At 34.2% G+C, this 25,138-nt stretch overlaps 1 protein-coding gene across 1 annotated transcript in view; it reads right to left on the reverse strand.

Annotated features, from left to right (window-relative positions):
- The window catches only part of dpr14 (defective proboscis extension response 14), a 206,463-nt gene that overhangs the window by 3,839 nt on the left and 177,486 nt on the right, over positions 1 to 25,138 (reverse strand). Inside the window, exon 5 of the mRNA XM_075300973.1 lies at positions 2,883 to 3,019. Within this exon, the coding sequence (XP_075157088.1) occupies positions 2,883 to 3,019 (137 nt within the window). The remainder of the gene's footprint in view (positions 1 to 2,882; positions 3,020 to 25,138) is intronic.

Raw genomic sequence — 25,138 nt, forward strand, 5'->3', positions numbered from 1 at the left:
TTTGCAGGATTTGCCCCAAGACCATTATCTTTCGCCCATTTCTCAGTCATCCGGAGGGCTCTCTGTATAATATCTCTGATTGTGGATGGGAATTTTCCCCTGACTGCTAGCGCCACATCATCTGCGTCTGCCACCACTTTCATCCTTTCTTTTTCTAGGGAAACCAGAAGGTTGTTTATAGCAACATTCCAAAGAAGAGGCGATTCACATACCTTTGTATGTTTGCTTGTCCTAGTGTGGCTGAAATACGTCTCCTCATTAGCAGTTCGTCTAGTAGCCTAAGTATACCTGGACCAACATTCAGAGTTGCCAGTCCATTTAATATCGAGCTCGGATGGACGTTATTGAATGCCCCCCCCGATGTCTAGAAACGCCACGATTGTGTATTCTTTGGCAGATAGTGGCGTTCAATAAAGCTGACTAGTTCATGTAATGCGGTCTCAGTAGACCTGCCCTCCGAGTATGCATGCTGTCGTTTCGAGAGCAAACTTGAATCGACGCCAGTTCTAAGATAAATATCTATCATCCTCTCCAGAGTCTTAAGTAGGAATGAGGATAACCTGATTGGTCGGAAATCCTTCGCACTCGAGTGAGAGGCTTTTCCCGCTTTAGGTATGAAAACGAAATTTATTTCCCTCCACTTTCCTGGGATATATGCTAAGTTGATACATCCTATATACATCACCGACAACCAGGGGATGGTTCTGTCAGTCACTGCTTGTAACTCCGCCGGAGTAATTCCATCAGGTCCGCGAAATTCGAATGGTCCAAAGCTATTTAACGTCCATTTTATTCTAGATTCCGATACAATTTCCTCGATAGGAAACGACCGCTGAGCCCCTGTGGCACCGCCAGAACATGGTTCGACCGTCTGTTTTCCAGGAAAATGTGTGTCCAATAGTGCCTCCAGCGTCTCCTCACTGGACGTTGTCCAATTGCCCTCCGATGTTTTAATGAAACCTGGAGCGGAGTTAGCGGATGCTAGTACCTTCCGTAGTCTGGAAGCCTCGGACGTATTTTCAATACTGCTGCAGTAATCATTCCATCATTCATTATGCTGTTCCTTTCTCAGTTCTCGCTTGTATTCTTTCAGATTCTTCTTGTAAGCGTCCAAATCCTCAGGAGCTCTAGTGGACTTTGCTTTGTTAAAGAGCTTCCTGCAGGATATCCTCATATTACATTAACACACTTAAAAAGTAGTGAATTAGATTATATGGTGTCAAATTAGACGCTGATCGGCCGCCAATCTGAGCTATACCTAAATTTGATTGGATACTAGGAGCTATACCTAAATTTGATTGGATTTTTTCCGAATTCAATAGCGTCCTTATGCAAAAAAATGTCATGTACCAAATTTCATCAAAATCGGTGAATAATTGCGAATATCAAATACATGGACAGACGGACAGACACCCGGGTTAGATCGACTCAGGAGGTGATTCTGAGTCGATCGGTATATATTTTATGGGGTCTAAAATCAATATTTCTAGTAGGCACATGTTTTGCTTTTGAACAATAAAATTTGAAAAATAACGAAAAATATAGCGCTTTACTCGAGGTGTACACGAAACTGTGGTCACTTAAGCGCGTTTGACTTCTTTTGATCGTGAGAGAGCGTGATTAAAATTGAACATGGGATAGTTTCGTTCGGAAGTTTGCTTGAGTACATAATTTGTATTCATGATTAAGCACGCCTTGTATGCACATGATCAGGAGTTCTTTTCTAGAAAGGTTTTCAGCACTGATATATATCCTCTCAGTAAGGTTACAGATATAGCTTAATTAACGACGTTCAGACTCGGTTATAATAAAAAGAGTCCCTGATCATCGAGTTTATTTTATTCATCCATTCTAATTTAATTGGACCTTGAAGTTCTTAAAGTTTGACTTGAGAACGAAGATAACAAGTTTTAGATTGAACTTTGACTCAGGTAAGGATAATGTCTAACTATTCAAACTTTTCTGCCCGGACTAACTATGCGTTTTATTTGACAGCTCTCAAATGTGACGAATACCGCTATTTCAGTAGAGTATGTCCTGCTTATACCTTTACAACTTATTAATAATAGGCAATATTTAATTTAATAGTTACTATAATCCTTGCGGAAGAATTATAAAAAATCAGAAAATACCATTGCAAAAACAAAATGCAAATTGATGAGTCTCAATGGATCAATATGGCAGTTCCTTCTTCCCACAAGATTTAACAATATTCTACGAATCGATGGAAATCAACTATTTTGTCCATATGAACTGCAATTAATCTCAAAAGTTGATTTATCTGTGAGCTTGTTATCGAATATCCTTTAATGGTGCTAACACTTGGGAAACAACGAAGATGCCTGGGCTTGAAAATGTGCAGATTCTCTTGAATATTGGAAAAGAATGTAATCCAATTATGAACTTATGTTAGTGGATTTTTTCTCCATCCCTGGTTTGCAGTTGATTTTTTGTTTTGTTGAATTTTGCATTATAATGTCAATATTTCAAAAATTGCATCCAAGCATGAAAATATTGTAAATACGTGCAGATGCAGCAGCTCATCCACAAACTCAAATGGGAGGTGACAGATGGTGGATGGCAAATGCTGTTTGCTGTCGTTGTTTTATGAGAGCTTGTACATGTAGTTGGGAGTCTTTGGTATTGATAGCTTCGTACATCTTTTATCACAATGAGATTTGAGTCTCCTCCTCCGCCAACTTGGCAATAAAAGGATACAAATCAAAGTTAGGGAAATATGAAAGGATATAAGCATGCAATATATGTTTGTGGGTATAAATGTGAGTTGGTTTAGTGGGCGAGTGTGTGTATGTGTTTTCGAAATATATATTCTCGAAGAAGATACCATAAAGCAGCGCTTGCGATACAATTCGTTTACATACCATTTAGAACGTGGACCATCACAGTTCCAGTGATATCATTACCAAGTATACATGAATAGTTTCCAGTATCGTGGCGATTGGCATTGGCGATATAGAGGCGACTGAAAGCACGTCCTGGTAGCATATCAGTTTTCACACTGCAATGGTAAAGAACAACACACAGATGAAATACAAAATCAATGTTGAGAATATAATTTAAGATGCTACATGAAACATATCAGCAAACAATCCCTACTACGACTACTACAACACCATCAAACTGTAATATTCTGAATATATTGAAGGAAAGTTGGGGATACGAAAATATAAAATTTTTATTATTTTTATTTTAAAATGAAAACATTATTAAGTATTATGTCAAGTACTCTCAATTTAACCGACAAAGAATTTTTAATGCCTCAGCACGTAAAGTTATAACAAAGAAATGTTGAGAATTCCATTCTGTGGAAATGGAAGTGGTTCAATTTAGCATTAGAAGTACTGCAGTTTTATACCTTCACCACAGGATTGGAGTTATGTTAACTTGCCCAGCAAAAAAATTTGGAAGTTCTTCCAAAGGCACAACTTTAAAAGCACTTCCAGAAGATACACTCCCAATGATGTTATTTATTTTAACTACCCAGGAAGTTCTTTTAATTCAATTTTGTATAACTTGGGTTTTTCATACTTTTAATGGGCAATTTTACCCTTTTGTTTCAAATAAGTTAAAAACAGAATAAGAATTCATAATATGATACAAATCATTTAAATTTTGTCGAAAACAATGCTAAATTCAATATGAAAAAAATGTGAATTTTTGAAAATATTTTAGGTCAAACGTTTCCGACAAGCGGTAGAATCCATTAAAAATTATAAAATATTACAAAAATTATTTATTTGACAAAATATCACAGAATTTTTTAATTTACATCCAAAATATTGAATTCGGATCACACCTAAAGAAGTGATGCAAATTCAGTGCAACGGCTGTTGAAATGGAGGACTTCCGTCCTATGACAAGCCCATGTTAAATTCATCGCTTCTGCGTCAATTTTGCACCACTTCCGGATCCAAAAAGAACATTTTCTTTACTTTTTTGACGACGCTTTTTTTGCGGGGTGGTTATTTCGTTGGTAGTCTAAGTAGAATTAAGTTGGTAAGGCTAAAGTAGGGCGGAGCCGAATTTATTTTACCCTTCACAAAAACTTTTCTAATTCGGATTGTATAGTCTATATCATTTTTATACCCTCCACCATAGGATAGGTGTACATTTACTTTGTTATTCCGTTTGTAACACATTAAAATATTGATCTAAGACCCTATAGTGCATATATGTTCTGGGTCGTGGTGAAATTCTGAGTCGATCTAGCGTTGTTCGTCCGTCCGTATGTTGAAATAACTAATTAACTTCCGAACGAAACAAGCTATTGACTTGAAACTTGGCACAAGTAGGTCGGATGGTATTGCAAATGGGCTACATCGGACCACTTTTACGTATAGCCCCATATAAACCGAACCCCAGATTTTGAGAAAAAAATTTCATACGATTTCATTGAAATGTGGTACGTGGTGTTAGTATACTGTCTCTAATAACCACGCAAAAATTGGTCCCTATCGGTCCATAATTATATATAGCCCCCATATAAACCGATCCCCAGATTTTGCTTGCGGATCCTCTTAGAGAAACAAATTTCATCCGATCCGGTTGAAATTTGGTACGTGGTGTTAATATATGGCCTCTAACAACCATGCAAAATTGGTCTATATCGGTCCATAATTATATACTCGTATAAATAGTAGTAAGTAATTTTATTATTTTATAATTTCATTCATTAAATCATTACAATTTCAATTAAAACAAGTATATACGGCCGTAAGTTTGACCAGGCTGAATCTTATATATACTCCACCATGGATTGCGTAGAAACTTCTACAAAAGAGTGTCATCCACAATCGAATTACTTGGGTTGCGGTATCTTAAAACTTCTTAACATCGTTTTTTAAATTGTGAGTTAGTCCATACGTGGTAGAGAGCCAAAATTTAAATATGGGGGTCGCTTATATGGGGGCTATATACAATTATGAACTTGATATGAACCCATTTTTTTGTGATTGGGGATCGATTTATCTGAGGGCTATATATAACTATAGACCGATATGGACCTAGTTAGGCATGGTTGTTAAGGGCCATATACTAGCACAATGTACCAAATTTCAACTGACTCGGATGAAATTTGCTCCTCCAAGAGGCTCCAAAACCAAATCTCGGGATCGGTTTATATGGGGCTATATATAATTATTGACCGATATGGACCAATTTGTGCATAGTTGTTAGATATCATATACTTACTCCATGTACTAAATTTCAGCCGGATCGGATCAAATTTGCTTCTCTTATAGGCTCCGCAAGCCAAATTTGGGGGTCCGTTTATATGGGGGCTATACGTAAAAGTGGACCGATATGGCCCATTTGCAATACCATCCGACCTACATCAATAACAACTACTTGTGGCAAGTTGCAAGTTGATAGCTTGTTTCGTTCGGAAGTTAGCGTGATTTCAACAGACGGACGGACGGACATGCTCAGATCGACTCAGAATTTTACCACGACCCAGAATATATACCCTCCCTATGGTGGAGGGTATAAAAATATTTTATTAAATAATAAACTAAGAGGTTGGCTGATAAGTCCCCGGTCTAACAAAGAAAAAGACATTTTTGTCAAAATTCGTTTTTATTATTCAACATAGTTCCCTTCAAGAGCAATACAACGATTATAACGACCTTCCAATTTTTTGATACCATTTTGGTAGTACTCCTTCGGTTTTGCCTCAAAATAGGCCTCAGTTTCGGCGATCACCTCTTCATTGCAACCAAATTTTTTCCCTGCGAGCATCCTTTTGAGGTCTGAGAACAAGAAAAAGTCGCTGGGGGCCAGATCTGGAGAATACGGTGGGTGGGGAAGCAATTCGAAGCCCAATTCATGAATTTTTGCCATCGTTCTCAAAGACTTGTGAATAAAAATTATTCCATGCGCATTCCAAAAAACAGAGGCCATTACTTTGCCAGCGGACTTTTGAGTCTATCCACGCTTCGGAGACGGTTCACCGGTCGCTGTCCACTCAGCCGACTGTCGATTGGACTCAGGAGTGCAGTGATGGAGCCATGTTTCATCCATTGTCACATATCGACGGAAAAACTCGGGTGTATTACGAGTTAACAGCTGTAAACACCGCTCAGAATCATCAACACGTTGTTGTTTTTGGTCAAATGTGAGCTTGCGCGGCACCCATTTTGCACAGAGCTTCCGCATATCCAAATATTGATGAATGATATGACCAACACGTTCCTTTGATATCTTTAAGGCCTCTGCTATATCGATCAACTTCATTTTACGATCATTCAAAATCATTTTGTGGATTTTTTTGATGTTTTCGTCGGTAACCACCTCTTTCGGGCGTCCACTGCATTCACCGTCCTCCGTGCTCATTTCACCACGCTTGCATTTTGTATACCAATCAATTATTGTTGATTTCCCTGGGGCAGAGTCCGGAAACTCATTATCAAGCCAAGTTTTTGCTTCCACCGTATTTTTTCTCTTCAGAAAACAGTATTTTATCAAAACACGAAATTCCTTTTTTCCATTTTTTTCAGAATAACAAAGGTTGCTTCACAATAGACGCTCTATCTCACAAACTAATTGACTTACAGACGTCAAATTTTGACACGAATCATTTGAAGGTTGGTACTATATAAAAATAATATGCATTTAATTAAATATATTTTCAAGCAAAGTCTTTTATACCGGACATACTCAAAAAATTACCACTAGGAAATAAACTATGGGCAAACTAAGTAAACTAACGGCAAATTCAAGAAGATTTTTTAGACATAATTAAGTTGAAGAGAATTTCGTAACTTGAAGGATAATTTGTTCAGGAAGGAAAAAAAGTTCAATATTACAAATATGACTTTAGCGTCATACGAGGTTCAAGACGGGCGCATTTTTGATAAAAATTCTGAACTTTTTACGAATTTACTAAATTTTTTAGTAACTTGAACGATAATTTGTTCAGGAAGGAAAAAAGTTACAAATATGTCTTTGGCGTCATACGAAGTTCAAGACGGGTGCATTTTTGGTAAAAATTCTGAACTTTTTAAGAATTTAGTAAAGTTTTTAGAATACACAAACAATTTTTCAGTGTATTTCCCAGTTTTTATACCCTCCACCGTAGGATATACCCCCCATCCTAACTTTGCCATTCCGTTTGTAACATATCGAAATATTGCTCTAAGACCCCATAAAGTATATATATATATATATATATATATATATATATATATATATATATATATATATATATATATATATATATATATATATATATATATATATATATATATATATATATATATATATATATATATATATATATATATATATATATATATATATATATATATATATATATATATATATATATATATATATATATATATATATATATATATATATATATATATATATATATATATATATATATATACTTTTACGTATAGCCCCCATATAAACCGACGCTCAGATTTGGCTTGCCTCTTGGAGGAGCAAAATTCATCCGATCCGATTGAAATTTGGTACGTTGTGTTAGTATATAGTCTCTCACAACCATGCAAAAATTGGTCCAAATCGGTCCATAATTATATATAGCCCCCATATAAACCGATCCCCAGATTTGGCTTGCGGGACCTCTAAGAGAAGCAAATTTCATCCGATCCGGCTGAAATTTGATACATGGTGTTAGTATATGGTCTTTAACAAACATGCAAAAATTGGTCCATATCGGTCCATAATCATATATAGCCATATATGATTATGGACCATATAAACCGATCCCCAGATTTGGTTTTGCGGAGCCTCTAAGAGAAGCAAATTTCATCCGATCCGGCTGAAATTTGGTACATGGTGTAAGTATATGGTCCCTAACAACTATGCAAAAATTAGTCCACATCCGTAAATAATTATATAGAGCCCCCATATAAACCGATCCCCCGATTTGGCTTGCGGAGCCTCTAAGAAAATTTCATCCGATCCGGCTGAAATTTGGTACATGGTATTAGTATATGGGAGCCACCGTGGTGCAATGGTTAGCATGTCCGCCTTGCATACACAAGGTCGTAAGTTCGATTTCTGCTTCGACCGAACACCAAAAAGTTTTTCAGCGGTGGATTATCCCACCTCAGTAATGCTGGTGACATTTCTGAGGGTTTCAAAGTTTCTCTAAGTGGTTTCACTGCAATGTGGAACGCCGTTCGGACTCGGCTATAAAAAGGAGGTCCCTTGTCTTTGAGCTTAACATGGAATCGGGCAGCACTCAGTGATAAGAGAGAAGTTCACCAATGTGGTATCACAATGGACTGAATAGTCTAAGTGAGCCTGATACATCGGGCTGCCACCTAACCTAACCTAGTATATGGTCTCTAACAACCATGCAAAAATTGGTTCACATCGGTACATAATTATATATAGCCCTCATATAAACCGATCCCCAGATTTGACCTCCGGAGCCTTATGGATGAGCAAACTTCATCCGATGCGGTTGAAATTTGGTACGTGGTGTTAGCATATGGTCTCTAATAACCATGCAAAAATTGGTTCACATCGGTACATCCCCAGATTTGACCTCCGGAGCCTTATGGAAGAGCAAAATTCACCCGATCCGCTTGAAATTTGTTACATGGTGTTAGTATATGGCTTCTAACAAGCATGCAAAAATTGGTCCATACCGGTCTTAATTATGTAGAACCCCCATTTAAACCGATCCCCAGATTTGACCTCCGGAGCTATTAGGGAGCAAAATTCATACGACCCGGTTGAAATTTGGTACGTGGTGAAATTTGGTACATTTCGCTAGTATATGGCCGCTAACAACCATGCCAAAATATGTCCATATCGGTCTATAGTTATATATAGCCGATCCCCAAAAATAATCTACCAAAATGTTATTCCTATAGAAAATTTTGTCAAAATTTTATTTCTATAAAAAATTTTGTCAAAACTTTATTACTATACAAAATTTTGTCAAAATTTTATTACTATACAAAATTGTGTCAAGATTTTATGTCTATGGAAAATTTTGTCAAAATTTTATTTCTATAGAAAATCAGTAGAAAACATCAGTATTATTCTGTTTCAGCTGTTAATTTCACATTTGGTTAGGAACGCATGCCGTGCCAGGCTCTGCTTTAAAATGACGGTTCTATATCATGGAAACGAAAATTTAATTTATCAGCACACTTTGTGATTCTATCTTTGTGACACAAATTACTATTCCTTAAATAGAGCTGCCCTGGTAGTACAGCTTATTTACAGTTTTAGTGGTTCATTAAAACTCATGCGTTTGTAGCAACTTTTATTTATTTAGTTTTGATTGACACTTTTAGATAGTGCTTATTATCAATGAATACCATTGACCTTGGAAATGTATTTTTGAAAAAATTGAAACAACTGTCGTTATGCACTTTGCTTTGAAGTGCTTTCAAATTTCTTTTGCCTTCATTTTGGGATGGTGCATCAGTAGTACATGGCGCCGAATACGTGACGTGCAAGCAGAATTGCAAGCACTCATACGCCACGACGCCACCAACATTTATGGCAGCTCTTTTAACTCTGGTTATGGGTATCCTTGAACATGATATCCTCTTTGGTGGATTCCATTAAATAATGAATAATACGCACAAAGAAAAAAAAAAACAAACGAGAGATGGAGGAGTACTAGAACTACAGCGAACATCAGGGGAGGAGTAAGCACGCATACACTTCAATGACTACTTATTCAAGTTTCAGTTTCCTATTTCAAGCGGAAAGGTCAATCATGCTGAATTAATCCCAATATAAAAGAGCAAACCACCACACTCACATTTATCAAATATCAAAAGATCATCACATATCGAGCGGAAGTAAAATTCAGATGAATCATACATGTCAAGCAAAATAGAAAAGAAATCAACCGCTATAAAAGACGCATATGGATGAATTACTTTCTTTTGTTATATGTGATGTCGTCATACTTACGGTGAAGCAACATTTCTGGGTGCCAAGTAGATTTGGATTAAAAGTTCAAGAAACTTTATTACGTTACTATGCAATTTTGACATGGCTCAAAGGAATGAAAATCGCCCACGCCTACTTAACCAAAAATGTTTACTTCAACATACTGTGGTACAGAGCATAATAAGTTTGTGCATTTGTATGTAACACCAAGAAGGGCCCGTCTGAGATAGAGGTGTGCACGTGAGTAATATTTTATTCATGCTCACGCGCACTTACGGCGGGAAAATCTTACTCACGCACGCTAGTATTTGGTAGGACTGATACTCACGAAAAGAAAATGTTTACTCACCCATACTCACTCATGAAAATCTTTTAAGGACTCACACTCATGAAAAGAAATGTCGTAACTCACAAATAATTTTATGAGTAATTTACTTGAAAACATAAGCATGATTAAAATCGAGAGTGTTATTAAACTCCGAACGTCACAAAAATTTTAAATGAGTTCAATCCGTAAACGTTTTTTGTTCGTGAGCGTATTTTTCCGATATTCGTTACTAACGCCACTCATAAACATATTATTTTCGGGCCTCCTTCTCAAGCACGACTTTTGGTTTGTTAATGACGGTCACAGACACTCGAGCCGTTGCCATCAGCGTGATTCACGACACTCGCGTGAGTCAAGACAATTTCGTGTCACGTGCACAACCCTAGTCTGAGACACAGTGTTTATTATATCGATCATCTTAGAATTAAATTTGTGTCAACTTTGTAATGTCCGTCTGTTTGTCTGTCTGTTAAAGTATTTTTGGGGACAGCTCGCAGTTTTACTTCGATTACCCTCACATTTGGCATGGGGTTTTACTTCGGCACAAAGACAATCTCTATTGATTTTGGAACAAAACGGTTCAGATTTAGAAATAGCTCTAGGTTCATATTACTACGGAAGTCAAAGAATCACGTGACCGATTTCGTTTAGGGAATAAGTCGATTTTGGAGGAAGATCATCCAGAAGCATTGCAAAAGCTACGAATGGATCATTTGAGGCGCAGACCAGGTTTGCATGAAATAAATTATATGGACCCAATTAGAAATGTAATGCATTTTTCTGAATTTTATGTGATCTTCTTTGACAAAATTTCCTATAGCGTGTACAAAATCACCCTTTACATTTAAGTAAAAATGTTTTTCTAATTTCAAAATAACTTTCATCCAAAGATAAAAAATCATCAATATTTGAGGCTGTTTTATATTTTATCCAAATTCATTAAATCAAATAATTAATCCAAAGATAAACAAGTACACGCAAAAAAATAATTCTTTCCTCCCAAACGAAATTTTAGACAAACAAAGTTCGTTTCTCATTTGCTTTCCTCTGTAAGGAAGTGTATTTGGAAGGAAAGTATATACTTTTTGTGATAAACGTTTATTCTTTTCCAGGATGTAAAAACAATTTCATAAAGACTAGCTCAAAAAAAAACATTATTTTCTTGCTAATTGCATTGTCCCTCACATCTTTCTCACATCCACGAGGATTTTTAGTTCTTAATACCTTTTCCTGTAATACCAACAATGTAGAAGAAATTATACGATTTTATAAATTTTTAAAATTTTTTTACCTTTCGCCTGGACGGAGAATCGAACCGCGGACCATGCACATTGTAAGCCAACACACTAACCACTGAGCTATGTACCTGTTATGGTCATCAATAGATAAATATCCATATAAGTTATATTTATATAGCATAGCTTGCGGCGCCCACGAACCGAATAAACAAAGTTTATTTAACAGAAACAAACATTTAGTTTGGCACCGTGGAGCAGTGGTAGCTACGTCCGACTCTCATGCCAAGGGTCGTGGGTTCGATCCCTGCTTCGGCCAAAGTTTTTTTTTTGCTTTTGTTTTTTTACATATATTCCAGATATATTCGGAAGATTCCGAAAAAATGTTCAACATTACATTGTACTATATTAAATTTTGAACTGTAAAATGTGTCTTATTAAAGACCTAAAGTCAGAAAAGAACAGTGTTTGATATAAACGAAATGGACTGTGTTGTTATTTCAAAAATAACTTTTTTTATTGAAAAAATAAAAATTTTGTAACAAACGATTTTTTTTGGTGATAAAAGTTTAAAATTTTCGAAGCAATTCAAAAAACTCTAACAAAAGAAAAACGTTTTCGGTACACGTTTTCCAAACGTTTTTTTCTTTGCGTGTATATACAGCAGTAAGTTCGGCCGGGCCGAATCTTAAATACCCACCACCATGAATCAAATATTATAGTTTCCTTTGAAATTTCAGGGGTGTTCGATGATAGATATTCTCCCAAACAGAGCAGCTCAAGCACGTCCGATAAACGTTTTTGTGAGTCTAAAATACCAGTATATGTACAATTTCGGGCAAATCGGATGGACCGATGCTCACCGTTTACGGCACACACTTCTAGATTTCTAACTTCTTCTAGATTACAAAATTCAGGCAAATTGGATAAAAACTACGGTTTCTAGAATATCAAACAATAAAATCATTTCTTGCACACCTATTTCAATTTCAGGCAAATAGGACAACAAATACGAATTCTACAAGTCCAAAATGTAAAATTGGGAGATCGGTCTATAAGGGGGCTGTACTAAAACATACCTTTTTATGGTCCTAAAATACTAAAAATTCCAATTTCCTAAAATACTAGATTCCCAATTTCAGTCAACTTGGATAAAAACTACGGTTTTTATAAGCCCAAGAAGTAAAATCGGGAGATCGGTCTATATGGGGGCTGTACTAAAATATTGGCCGATACTCACCATTTTCTGCATACCTTTTTATGGTCCTAAAATACCTTTAGATTTCCAATTTCAGGCAAATTGGATAAAAACTACGGATTCTAGAAGCCCAAAAAGTAAAATTGGGAGATCGCTCTATATGGAGATATACCAAAACATGAAGCAATACTCAGCATTTTTGGCACACCTCTTTGTGGTCCTTAAATACCTCTAGATTTCCAATTTCAGGCAAATTGGATAAAAACTACGGCATAAAAATTATCAACATTTGAGGCTCTTTTATATTTTATCCAAATTCATTAATCCAATATATACGAGGGCAGTTCGGAAACTTCTTAGCCTAGCACAAAAAGCGCGGTATAAACAGAAAAAAGTTAAGTGTTTTGGAACCTTCCATCTCTGTTATGAACACATGTTAACTTTGTTTCAATCTGGCAACTCCTTCATATGGAAATAGGTGTTCAAAAAAGACGCATCCGCAATTTTTTTTACAATGGAAGAATTAGTAATGCGTGCTGTCATTAAATATTTACATAAAAAAGGTTTATCGGGACAAGAAATTCATAGTGCCACCGTGATGAAATGGTTACCATGCCCGCCTTGCGTCGTGGGTTCAATCCCAGTTTCGAACGAACACTGAAAAGTTTTTCAGCGGTGAAATATCTTCTCTCAGCTATGCTGACGCCAAAAAATGATTTTATAAAATTCTCTCTAAACAAAAATTCACTTATGTAAGACTTAAGTAGTTCTTTCCTTCCAGTGTCTGCAGAAATTATTATGGGTGAACGAATACCGACCGTCTCGTTTACTGCGCCATCAAGTAGTTCATAGCAATTTTGGCTTAGAGTCTCCAATTGAAATAACTCTATTCTCAAGTTTTTTAACACGTTAATAACTTTATGAACATTCCTGAGAATTGAAACTTCTTCGCACATAGCATCATCTTGGATATCATTGGATAGCTGAAAGGACTGAAGTAATTTGAGTTTGCGACGGTTGCTAATTTTTCTACATTTACGACGCGTATGTGACGTTTACAACGTTTACAACTTTGCGACAGTCGCAAACCTAAAAACTTGATACAGACGATCTATGCTTGGCACAATTAGTTGTTATTGATGTAGGTCGGATGGTATTGGAAATGGACCATAGCGTTTAGATATAGGCCCCATATAAACCGACTCCCAGGTTTGGCTTGCGGATCTTCTTGGAGCATTAGATACGGTTGAAATTTGGTACATAGTATTAGTATATGGCCTCAAACCACTATAATTGGTCCATATCTTACCACATTATGCGCCCTCTAACCAAAATGCAAACATTAGTCCATTTTGACCCATAATTATATATGGCCCCCATATAAACCGATCCCCAGATTTGGTTTGCGGAGCCTCTTGGAAGTGCAAATTTCATATGATCCTTTTGAAATTTGGTACCTGAAGTCCAATATATGGTCCCTGACTACCATGCAAATATTGGTCTATATCGGTCCATAATTATAAACCCTTCCCCAGATATATTTCTTGAGTCTCCTGAACAAGCGAATTTCGTCCGACCTCATTCAAATTTGGTACGTGGTATTAGTATCGGCCCCTAAAATCAAAAATATTTTCCTTTACTCTAAGGAAAAATTGTTTGCTTCAAAGACATATGACTTTAAAGATTCGTATCCTAAATTTCACGAGAAAAAATAATACAAATGTTATGAACTTTCTTTTAAATAAAATTTCTCTCTTAAAGAATTATGTCTATAATATTGTGTGAATTGCGTGTCCCCAAATTTAGGTGGCATAATCTTACATATTGACTCAATATTTGTTTCTGTCGTTTTCAACGACATGTGTAAACGACAATATAATACCCATCCAATTTCGACCCATTTATAAACCTGAATAGTCAAATGAATGATGCAATTAACGACTTGCATAGAGGTGTGTTTTTAAATTAGAATTCCTTTTTTATGATGGATGTGGTAAAAAAAAAATCACCATGGAAATTAATCCATTGAAAATATTTTCTATTCAAATCGCCTGCCACTCTTAACCGTTGCCTAAGCTTGGTTGACATCTAAATGGGGGTTTTCCAGTTCCATTTAAATCAATGAAAAAAAAAAAAAAACAATAATAAACTGAATGACCTTAACTCACTACTAATGTGTGTAAAACCACAGTGAACATACAGTGAGCCAAAAAAGTGTACAGAAAGATAAAAGCGCCCAAATCAATTTCTATAAAATAAAAAGTTTTATTGTTTGCAATATAAGTATGTATACTTGTTATTTAACGTATATACTTGTTATCAGACATTCATAAGAACTAAAAAATTATAAAAATCATTCCTATAGAATGAAGAATAAAAATATAATGGATTCACATACACTGCAATAAATGTTGACCTACTGAGATTTTGAAGATTTTTTCATCTGTGGTTTAATTTTTTTTTTGACATTAAGAAAACATTTTTTACATTTTTAGCAATCCTAATTTTAATTTTACAGAACCTAAATTTAAAGACATAGAGTTCCCTATCAATTGCCTTTATACTACAGAAGTCACATTTTTAGCTCGGATCCAAATCCAAAATTCTTAAGAAAATATCAAAATCTTTGAATTTTGATCTTTCTTAAGAAAAGATCAAAATCTTTGAATTTAATAAACTTTTTTTTTAGTGTACCCATTATGTAAATGACTTGAAATATAAATAAAATGTAAATCGTAGGAAAAATAATAATTTAATCGTTTATATGTATGCAATATGCATTTTAATAAAAAAGCTGAAAAAATTGGTTGTTAAAGAAAATCAGGCTCTACGTAAATTTTTTTGACTCACTGTACATGGAAAAACATCTGATGTTTTTTGTTTCCTATGCTGTGTGAAAGCAAATGTGAAATGTGTAATTAAAAAGGATTACCACCTCACATAGACACATACATACACAAATACCGATCGATATACGCACCTATATAAAATGAGTGAGTAGTACCCACTTATGTGTAAACAAATTTGTCATTACCCTTGCGGTCCTTATTACACCCCCTTCCATACAAAACTTTTTCTGTTGTCCTTTATATTTTTAATTATTTTTTAATTAAACGAATAGCTAGCAAACAACTTTTCCATAAAAGTATGTCAAACGAAAGGGTTAATATTTTTTCAGACCATTATTAATTATGTTTTGATAGCTGAGAATTTATTTGCATGCTGTTAAATAAACCCGTTTCATAGAATCCAATAACGGTTTAGCTGAGGGATCAAATTATGTGAGATGCTTGACAACATTGGATATGAACACTGTGAAAAGAAAATGTTTATTGGACCTCAGGGAAGATATTAAGGGGTAACCAATTGATTTGTTTCGAATAGTAAAAAACCTATTTCTATTATTTTTATCAATGAAATTCAATTGGTCCTTGAATAAAGAAAATTTATCGTAGGAATTTATTTTGCTCCCGTTACAATTTCATAAGTCAGCATAATTAGCAGCTGGTACCAGTAAAATATAATGAGAAGTATGATAATCATTTAAAAGAGGAAACAAATAATAATAATTCATACAAATAAAAACTAAAATCAGCTGAAATATAAGAATGGGTTCAAAATGTAGGAAAAGCTGAAAAACATTGAAATATATGAAAATATTTAAACCATAAGATGGGACAGTTAATTTTGACACAATAATAAAAATATGATAAGCAAGGGCAAACGCAAACATCTGCAGGAAATATATGTATTTTAGACTTAGCAGGAACCTCGAGCTAAAAACTGTATCAAAAGTGCAAAAATAAGGCGACAACAATTTGATAATAGAAAAGGACATAGTGTTGAGATATGATCATTTTTATAACAGGAAGAGAATCAGTGTTGTATTTAATGTTTATATGTTATTTGGTAACATATCGAAATATTGGTCTCAGGCCCCAATATTTCGAAGTGTTAAACTTTGAATGGATCCAGTGATGTTCATACGGACCAAAAAGGACTGTTTTTCATGCGTTTCGGTTAAAAACTATAGGTTTGTAACTCAAAATTTTAGTACATTACTTTTAAGTGCAAACATATAACGTTCTTAAACTAGCATAACATGTTTGGGACATATATGGGACATAACATATTTTTTAAATATAATGTGCGTGGATGCACACATATGTTAATTTAGAAATTTCCTATAAACATATATGTATGTGTTTAGAAAGAGAGACCGAGAGAGTATAAAGAAAAACTAAAGATGCCGAATAAGAGAGATAACGTACACACCAAAAAATAAACGCAAATAAATATTAACAACTTTATTTGTATGTCAAAACTGTTGATGCTCAACAAATTTGTCTATTGAATATGAGACATTTGTTGTTGAAATGTGTTTGTAGAAGCTTGACAGAGAAACCTGTAAAAACATTCTGAATTTTCAACAAATTTGTTTGCTGAGAAAATAGTTGACAGCTATAGGTATGAAAACAAAAACAAAAATAACAAGAATGGTGACGCACTAGGCTTGCCAGATGACCGGGATTCGCCTGGATTGTCCCAGAATTTCGTCTCCAGAAAGTGTCCCGAATCTTTCACAAAATTTGCCAAAAATCCCGGAATTTAAATTGCTCAAGGCATAAGTTTTAATTTTTTCCATTTCTTAGAAAAGAAAACTATTTGAAATTAAATCGGTTTCAAAACTATTTTTGGTTTTTCTTACTTTTTATACCCTCCACACTTCGAAATATTGCTCCAAGACCCCATAAAGTATATATATTCTGGGTCGTGGTGGAATTCTGAGTCTGGTCCGTCCGTCTGTTGAAATAACACTAACTTCCGAACGAAACAAGCTATCGACTTGAAACTTGGCACAAGTAGTTGTTATTGATGTAGGTCGGATGGTGTTGCAAATGGGGCATATCGAAACACTTTTACGTATAGCCCCCATATAAACCGACGCTTAGATTTGGCTTGCGGAGCCTCTTGGAGGAGCAAAATTCATCCGATCCGGTTGAAATTTGGTACATGGTGTTAGTATATGGTCTCTTACAACCATGCAAAAATTGGTCCATACCGGCCTTAATTATATATAACTTCCAGTTAAACCGATCCCCAGATTTGACTTCCGGAGCTGTTGGAGAAGCAAAATTCATCTGATCCGGTTGAAATTTGGTACGTGGTGAAATTTGGTACATGACCGCTAGGTTAGGTTAGGTTATGTGGCAGTCCGATGTATCAGGCTCACTTAGACTATTCAGTTCATTGTGATACTGCAGTGGTTAGGTTAGGTTGTGAACAGTGGTGAACTTCTCTCTTATCACTGAGTGCTGCCCGATTCCATGTTAAGCTCAATGACAAGGGACCTCCTTTTTATAGCCGAGTCGGAACGGCGTTCCACATTCCAGTGAAACCACATAGGGAAGCTTTGAAACCCTCAGAAATGTCACCAGCATTACTGAGGTGGGATAATCCACCGCTGAAAAACTTTTTGGTGTTCGGTCGTAGCAGGAATCGAATCCACGACCTTGTGTATGCGAGGTGGGCATGCTAACCATTGCACCACGGTGGCTCCCGCTAACAATCATGCCAAAATTGGTCCCTATCGGTCTATAGTTATATATAGCCGATCCCCAAAAATAATATACCAAAATTTATTTCTATAGAAAATTTTGTCAAAATTTTATTACTATAGAAAATTTTGTCAAGATCTTATTTCTGTAGAAAATTTTGTCAAAATTTTGTTTCTATAGAAAGTTTTGTCAAAATTTTATTTCTATAGAAAATGTTGTCAAAATTTTATCAAAATTTCTATAGAAAATTTTGTCAAAATTTTATTTCTATAGAAAGTTTTGTCAAAATTTTATCAAAATTTCTATAGAAAATTTTGTCAAAATTTTATTTCTATTGAAAGTTTTGTCAAAACTTTATTTCTATAGAAAATTTTGTCAAAATTTCTATAGCAAATTTTGTCAAAATTTTATTTCTATAGAAAATTTTGTCAAACTGAATTATTTACGTAATTAATGGGCCTTTTTTTAATATATATCCCGTATGGACTAACTTTCAATTGAGAAGACGGTGTTAAGAAATTTTAAGATACCTTGCCATCGGCAAGTGTTACCGCAGGCCAAGTAATTCGATTGTGAATGACAGTCTTTAGTACAAGTTTCTATGCAATCCATGGTGGAGGGTATATAAGATTCGGCCTGGCCGAACTTACGGCCGTATATACTTGTTAAATGTACGTTTGTCTAGCAGTTTTTTTGCCATTTCATTAAATCTCATCACTAACAGAAACAAATCAAATGACTATCACTGTCTTTCGAATCATCAGCTGTCACTTGAGAAGTAAATGTAAAAAAATATACGCACATATCTAATATTATTTCAAATTCATGTTTTTCTGTGAAAAGTATTTTTTCAAATTATAATTTTCAGTTCACGGTTAGTGCACAACTCTATTTAAGTCTGTATTCCCTGCCAACATTTCAAAATATAACAATCACCAATTGTGATGCGAAATATACCCAAATTTATACCCAAATTCCTAGTATCGAGAGCCACAACGAAAAAAGCAGCGATTTCCACCTCAGATCTAAATTTGGTTTGCCAGTAAATATGAGTTTAGGCTTCCGACTTTCAAAGGACAACTTGATATAAAATCATCCCAGTCATCTTGGGAGAAAGTTTCAGAGGCTACAACATATTTAGGAATTTCATAGTCTGCTGGCAATAACTACTATGTGTTTATAGTTAAGTGATTCGACTTAAAATTGGGCATATTAGCATAAAAGAAAATTTCGGTTTACTAAAGTCAACTTGTCTTTAGTACATCTGAAAAAATCTTCAAAATTAATGAAATCGTCTTTAATATTGTTGACTTTTTGTATCATGATCATAAAGCTAAAAAGCGTTTAGAAATAGGAGATGTTTTTGAACACTTTATTTTAAAAACGTTTCATACTTGAAACATAGCATAATTTTCACTTGTAACCGAGTCTGAATTTGGACATTTAAGTTGTCGTTCACACGTTTTTAATGGACATTGATAGCACATGATTTTTTTTCTTCAAATTTACGAGAGAATTGTGCCTTAAATGTGTCCTTTCATCAATGCTTTGCTTCTTTGGCTCGGAATCAATACAAAAATCAATAGTGTAAAGACAAAATGATCTTTTTAGTGAACAGTTGGTAGAATTCTACCAAAAATGGTAGATGTTTTAGTGTTTGGTAGATTGGAAGAATTATTGATGATTTGGTAGATTTTGAAAAATATAAGAGGTAGAAATTCAAGTTTGACCAACTTTTCTATACAATTTAAATTTTGACAACATTTTCTACAGAATTAAAATTTTGACAAAATTTTCCATAGAAATAAAATGTTGACAAAATTTTCTATAGAAATAAATTTAGATAAAATTTTCTATAGGAACAAAATTTTGAAAAAATTATGTATAGGAATAAAATTTTGACAAAATTTTCTATACACTGAAAAAAATGCATGCCCAGTTCCAAAGATTTTGTCTTTACTTTAAAAATTTTGGTATTGATTCCGAGCCAAAGAAGCGGAGAATACAAGTAAGGATATTTTTAAGACACAATTCTCTTTTAAATTTGGGTTTGTGTCCTTTCTTCTAGGAAGCAAATTTTAATTTTTCCTTTAAAAACGAGTTAACGACAACTTTATTTTTCAAATGAAGACTCGACTTACAGTAGAAATTATGGTATGTTTCAAGTAAAAACGTCTTTAAAATAAAGTTTTGAAAAACATGTCCTATATTTGAACGATTTTTTGCTTTGTAGTCAAGATGCAAAAATACAACAAATTTAAAGACAATTTCATTAAATGTAAATAATTTTTCTGAAATATTAAAGTCAAATTAACCTTAGGCCAAACATTTTTTCTTTCATGTTATGAAACCCATTTTTAAGTGAAATCACTTAATTATAAGGACAATATGACTTCATTGAAAAGTTTATCGACTTTTGGACAAGGAAAAAAACTTTATATTAGACAAATGCGTCTTCTATGCTAAGCAAACTTTGCATTCGTATTTTAAAGACATGAAATCTTTGACTTCACGACAATATTTTTTTTCAGTGTAGGAAAAAAATTTTGAAAAAATTTTATATAAAAATAAAATTTTGACAAAATTTAATAAAATTTTGGCAAAATTTTCTATAGAAATAAAATGTTGATAAAATTTTCTATAGAAATAAAATTTTCGTAAAATTGTCTATTGAAATAAAATTTTAACAAAATTTTCTATAGAAATAAAATTTTCGTTTTGTTTGTTATTGTTGGCTTCTCTTCAATCGTTATTGTTGTTTTTGATCTCAGCTTAAAGCCATGCATTGACTAAACTACAAGTGTATCTTAACCAACAGAGGAAAAGTATGCTTGTCAAATTTAGTTGGGCAAAGCCCTATAGACTGCAAGATGGTTGGATGTACAACTGTTTCGGAATTACCACATTCATCATCAGCATCCTCTACTTGCAGCAAAACTATCAACCAATTATCAGAATAAATTCGGGTAATTCACTCAACCCAAAGTGAACTACACTTGAACCTCCCGAAAAAGGGTTTGATAGTCGGCTACTGCCTAAACAAATTTGCCTGCATATCTCTTTTCCTTTGCCAAACTCAAATCATCGATTTGAATGTATTTGGCTGATAAAATTGTCTATTGAAATAAAATTTTGACAAATTTTTTTATAGAAATAAATTTTTTTAGACAAACTATTCTATAGAAATAAAATGTTGATAAAATTTTGACAAAAATTATTTTATAGAAATAAAATGTTGACGGAATTTTCCATAGTAATAACATTTTGACGATATTTTCCAAAGAAAAATAAAAAAAAAATTTTAAATAATAAATAATTAAAAGAATTTTTTACTTTGCACTAAACTAGCGTTAAGTAAGCCCCAGATGATAAGTATAGATCGATAGAGAAAATAAGGTGATACTAAGGTAAAAAGGAAATTAGTACTTAAGAGTAAACATTAGCAAAATATAGTTCACGAGCGAATTGTAAAATAACAGGCGCGAATAAAATCGTGATAGTGACTGAAAGCGTGAGTTGGTTCGTGAGCGTGACATCGAATGAACTTATGAGTGTGAATTTTATCGTGACTGTGATTTTTTTCGTATGTGAGTTTTTGAAGACATTTTATTCACGCACATTCATTTGTTGTTTTCACACTTGTATTGTCACATGATATATTGTATTTTGATTCAGTTCCATGTATGATAAATTCTGTGTAAACCATAGAATGGTTGATATAATACTTTTGCTCTGACTTCTTGAGGTTCTATGTCACAATTTTTTTATCGATTTGATTGATTCTGGAAATCTAGAAGTATTTCATGTCTAAAACAAGTAAGTAAAGTCTAAAGTCGGGCGGGGCCGACTATATTATACCCTTCACCATTATGTAGACCAAAATTTGTGTTACCACCTCAACTCCTTCAAATTTGTTGGGAGTTATTATCAAGGTTTATATTTCCATATACAACTATATATATCTGAAACGATTTGGAGAAAATTTTTTGTACTTCTACAAAATCGCTAGAATTAAAAATTAAATCGGCTAACACCCTGGGATGACACACAATGTTAGTAAAAAATATGGGAAATATAAAGCTAGAGCAATTTTGATGCAATTGTACAACAGAGCATTTATGATTTATCGGGCGATACATATGTATTCGAGATATAGTACAATTTGAGTAATATTTATAATTTTTGCTACTCAGCAGTGGCGATTTTACAAGGATATTGGTTAAATGTCGCCAAGATATGTGGTCAATTGTGGGTTGTGATATATTATTTGGCCAATTCAGGCGATATTTCCACAAGTCGGAGCTTTATTTAAAATTCGACCACTCTGTGGAAAGTTTGGCATTACAGTGTGTAGAATATGACTACGATATGGGGAAATCATCACAGAATTTTGTGTAAAATGTTTTTAATTCTCCACTAAACCATACCACGTCAAACAGCAATTTCCGCTTATCTGTCTCATTCAATTTGTTAGGTTCTTACTGGTAAGAATCAATCCGAAAATTTATCTTGAATTCCAAAACCAAATCCAACTCCCTTGTTTTTCCTTCTTATTTCTCGGTTCATTGGGAACACCAACAGGAGTGGGAGAATAATTTTGGCCTCCGTGGTCATATGGGTGTAGATTAGGTTAGCTATATCTAAATCTGAACCAATTTCAACCAAATTTGGCACGCTTAACGATACCATTAAACGTACTGCTTGTGTGAAATTTGAAGCAAATAAGGACAAAACTCTGGCTTTTTTGCCCATATAAGTTCACATCGGACGAAAGATATATATAAATCTGAACCGATTTGAACCAAATTTGGCACGCTTAACCATACCATTAAACGTACTCCTTGTGAAAAATTTGAAGCAAATCAGGGCAAAACTCTGCCTTTTTGCCCATATAAGTTCACATCGGCCGAAAAATATATATGGGAGCTATATCAAAATCTGAACCGATTTGAACCAAATTTGGCACGCTTAACGATACCATTAAACGTACACCTTGTGCAAAATCAAGGCAAACCTCTGGCTTTTGAGGCCATATTAGTCGAAATCGGATGAAAGATATATATGGGAGCTATATCTAAATCTGAACCGATTTGGCTGATATTTTGCATATCTCATGAAAACCCCAAAATATTTGGCTGCCCGAAATTTTGATAAAATACGTTGATAAATACGTCAATTATGACTAGATCGGTGATAAATATATATGGCAGCTATATCTAAATCTGAACCGATTTTTTTCAAAATCAATAGCGATTGTCTTTGAGCCAATGTAAAACTCTGTGCCAAATTTGAGGACGATCGAACTTAAACTGCGAGCTGTACTTTGCACACAAAATTACATATACAGACAGACGGACATCGCTAAATCGACTCAGAATTTAATTCGAAGACGATCGGTATACTAAACGATGGGTCTCAGATTTTTCCTTCTTGGCGTTACATACAAATGCACAAACTTATTATACCCTGTACCACAGTAGTGGTGAAGGGTAAAAATAGACTTGCTAAATTGGGTTTATATGGGTCCATATTTAGACCGCATATAGACCTATCTGCCGATTTGATTTTCAATTGATCCATGGTGATACGAAATTACGGCATATATACGCGCTTGTTATTTGTAATTTTTTTAGATTCCTCCTCAATTTTAGATGTTTTGAAATTTAATCATTCAATTATATTACAATTATATTTTATTTCCTTCCTCCAAGTTTTTTTGAGAGCTCCATTATCCACTATAATATCTAGTATGGCAAAGAAATTTGTATTCTGAAAGACATTTCCCTCCGTTATCATTCAAAGCCACTCAAAAGACATTAAGATAAATGGTTATTTGATTGTAAGAAACGTTCATGCTTAGAATCAATAAAAGAACATGATATTTAAGTAATTGTGAGAACATTAATTTTACTATTTCCGCCAAAGGCAAAAAATATTTTTTTGCCTGTTTTTGTCATTTCATCTTCAAGTCGCTGTAACTAAGCCAACCATTAGCTGTACATACTTTAGGTATGGAATTCCGATTAATCACCTCTGCAGGAACCTAAGACTTTGATAGTCATCAATCATCTTTAGCGAAATCCTTAACAGCTTTATACCAAGTATTAATAATCTATACTTGATCAATGCTGTACCAAAGAATTGAGGAGAAATGAGTAAATGTTGCCAGTGGTTAAGCTGCTCAAGTGGTTTACCACTTGTTACACTCTAACGATTTTATATAGGAACCATATGTATACAAAGAAATCAATAAACACATGAACATAAAGATGGGTCGAACTAGCAAAAGGATACTGGTCGGATTAATTGTTTCTTTAAAAATGCCCACCCCAATTTTTATAAGAGTTTTAGAATGAATTTTAATGTGTATACACATTAATTTAATTTAATATAATGTAAATTATTTGATTAAGTTTAAATTAATTTCAATTTATTTATCCATCACCACAAGATGAAGTATAATAAAGTTTTTGCCATTGTAACTCATCAAAATATTAGAATCAAACCATAAGATATATATTTTTGTTAGGTACGTACTCAGAACGTTTTGGCACACGAGCGCTATTTGTGTTGTTTACAGCAACTTCAAAGATTTATCTCGCCCAAAAGATGCAATTAAATCGTCATTATTTTTTATAACTTTTGACGTGAATTAACTCTACAACAGAAGCTCCGGCAAGGGCCATTGTTTCTCTATGGTATGGTGAATTTCAACGAGGCCGTAGTTCACTCCAAGGCAAATTTCATGAAGGTCGTTCAAAATCAGTTGTTGTTCCGGAAACCTGTCGTGACCTATCGTGAGATTGTGACAAACTTTGACATTAGTGGGATCAGCGTACATTCAATATTGCATGTATAGTCAAAAACATGTGTCCGCGTTAGATCCCACACACATCCCGAAAGATGA

Source organism: Haematobia irritans, chromosome 3 (assembly GCF_050003625.1).
Source record: "Haematobia irritans isolate KBUSLIRL chromosome 3, ASM5000362v1, whole genome shotgun sequence".
In the NCBI taxonomy this organism is placed as follows: Eukaryota; Metazoa; Arthropoda; class Insecta; order Diptera; family Muscidae; genus Haematobia; species Haematobia irritans.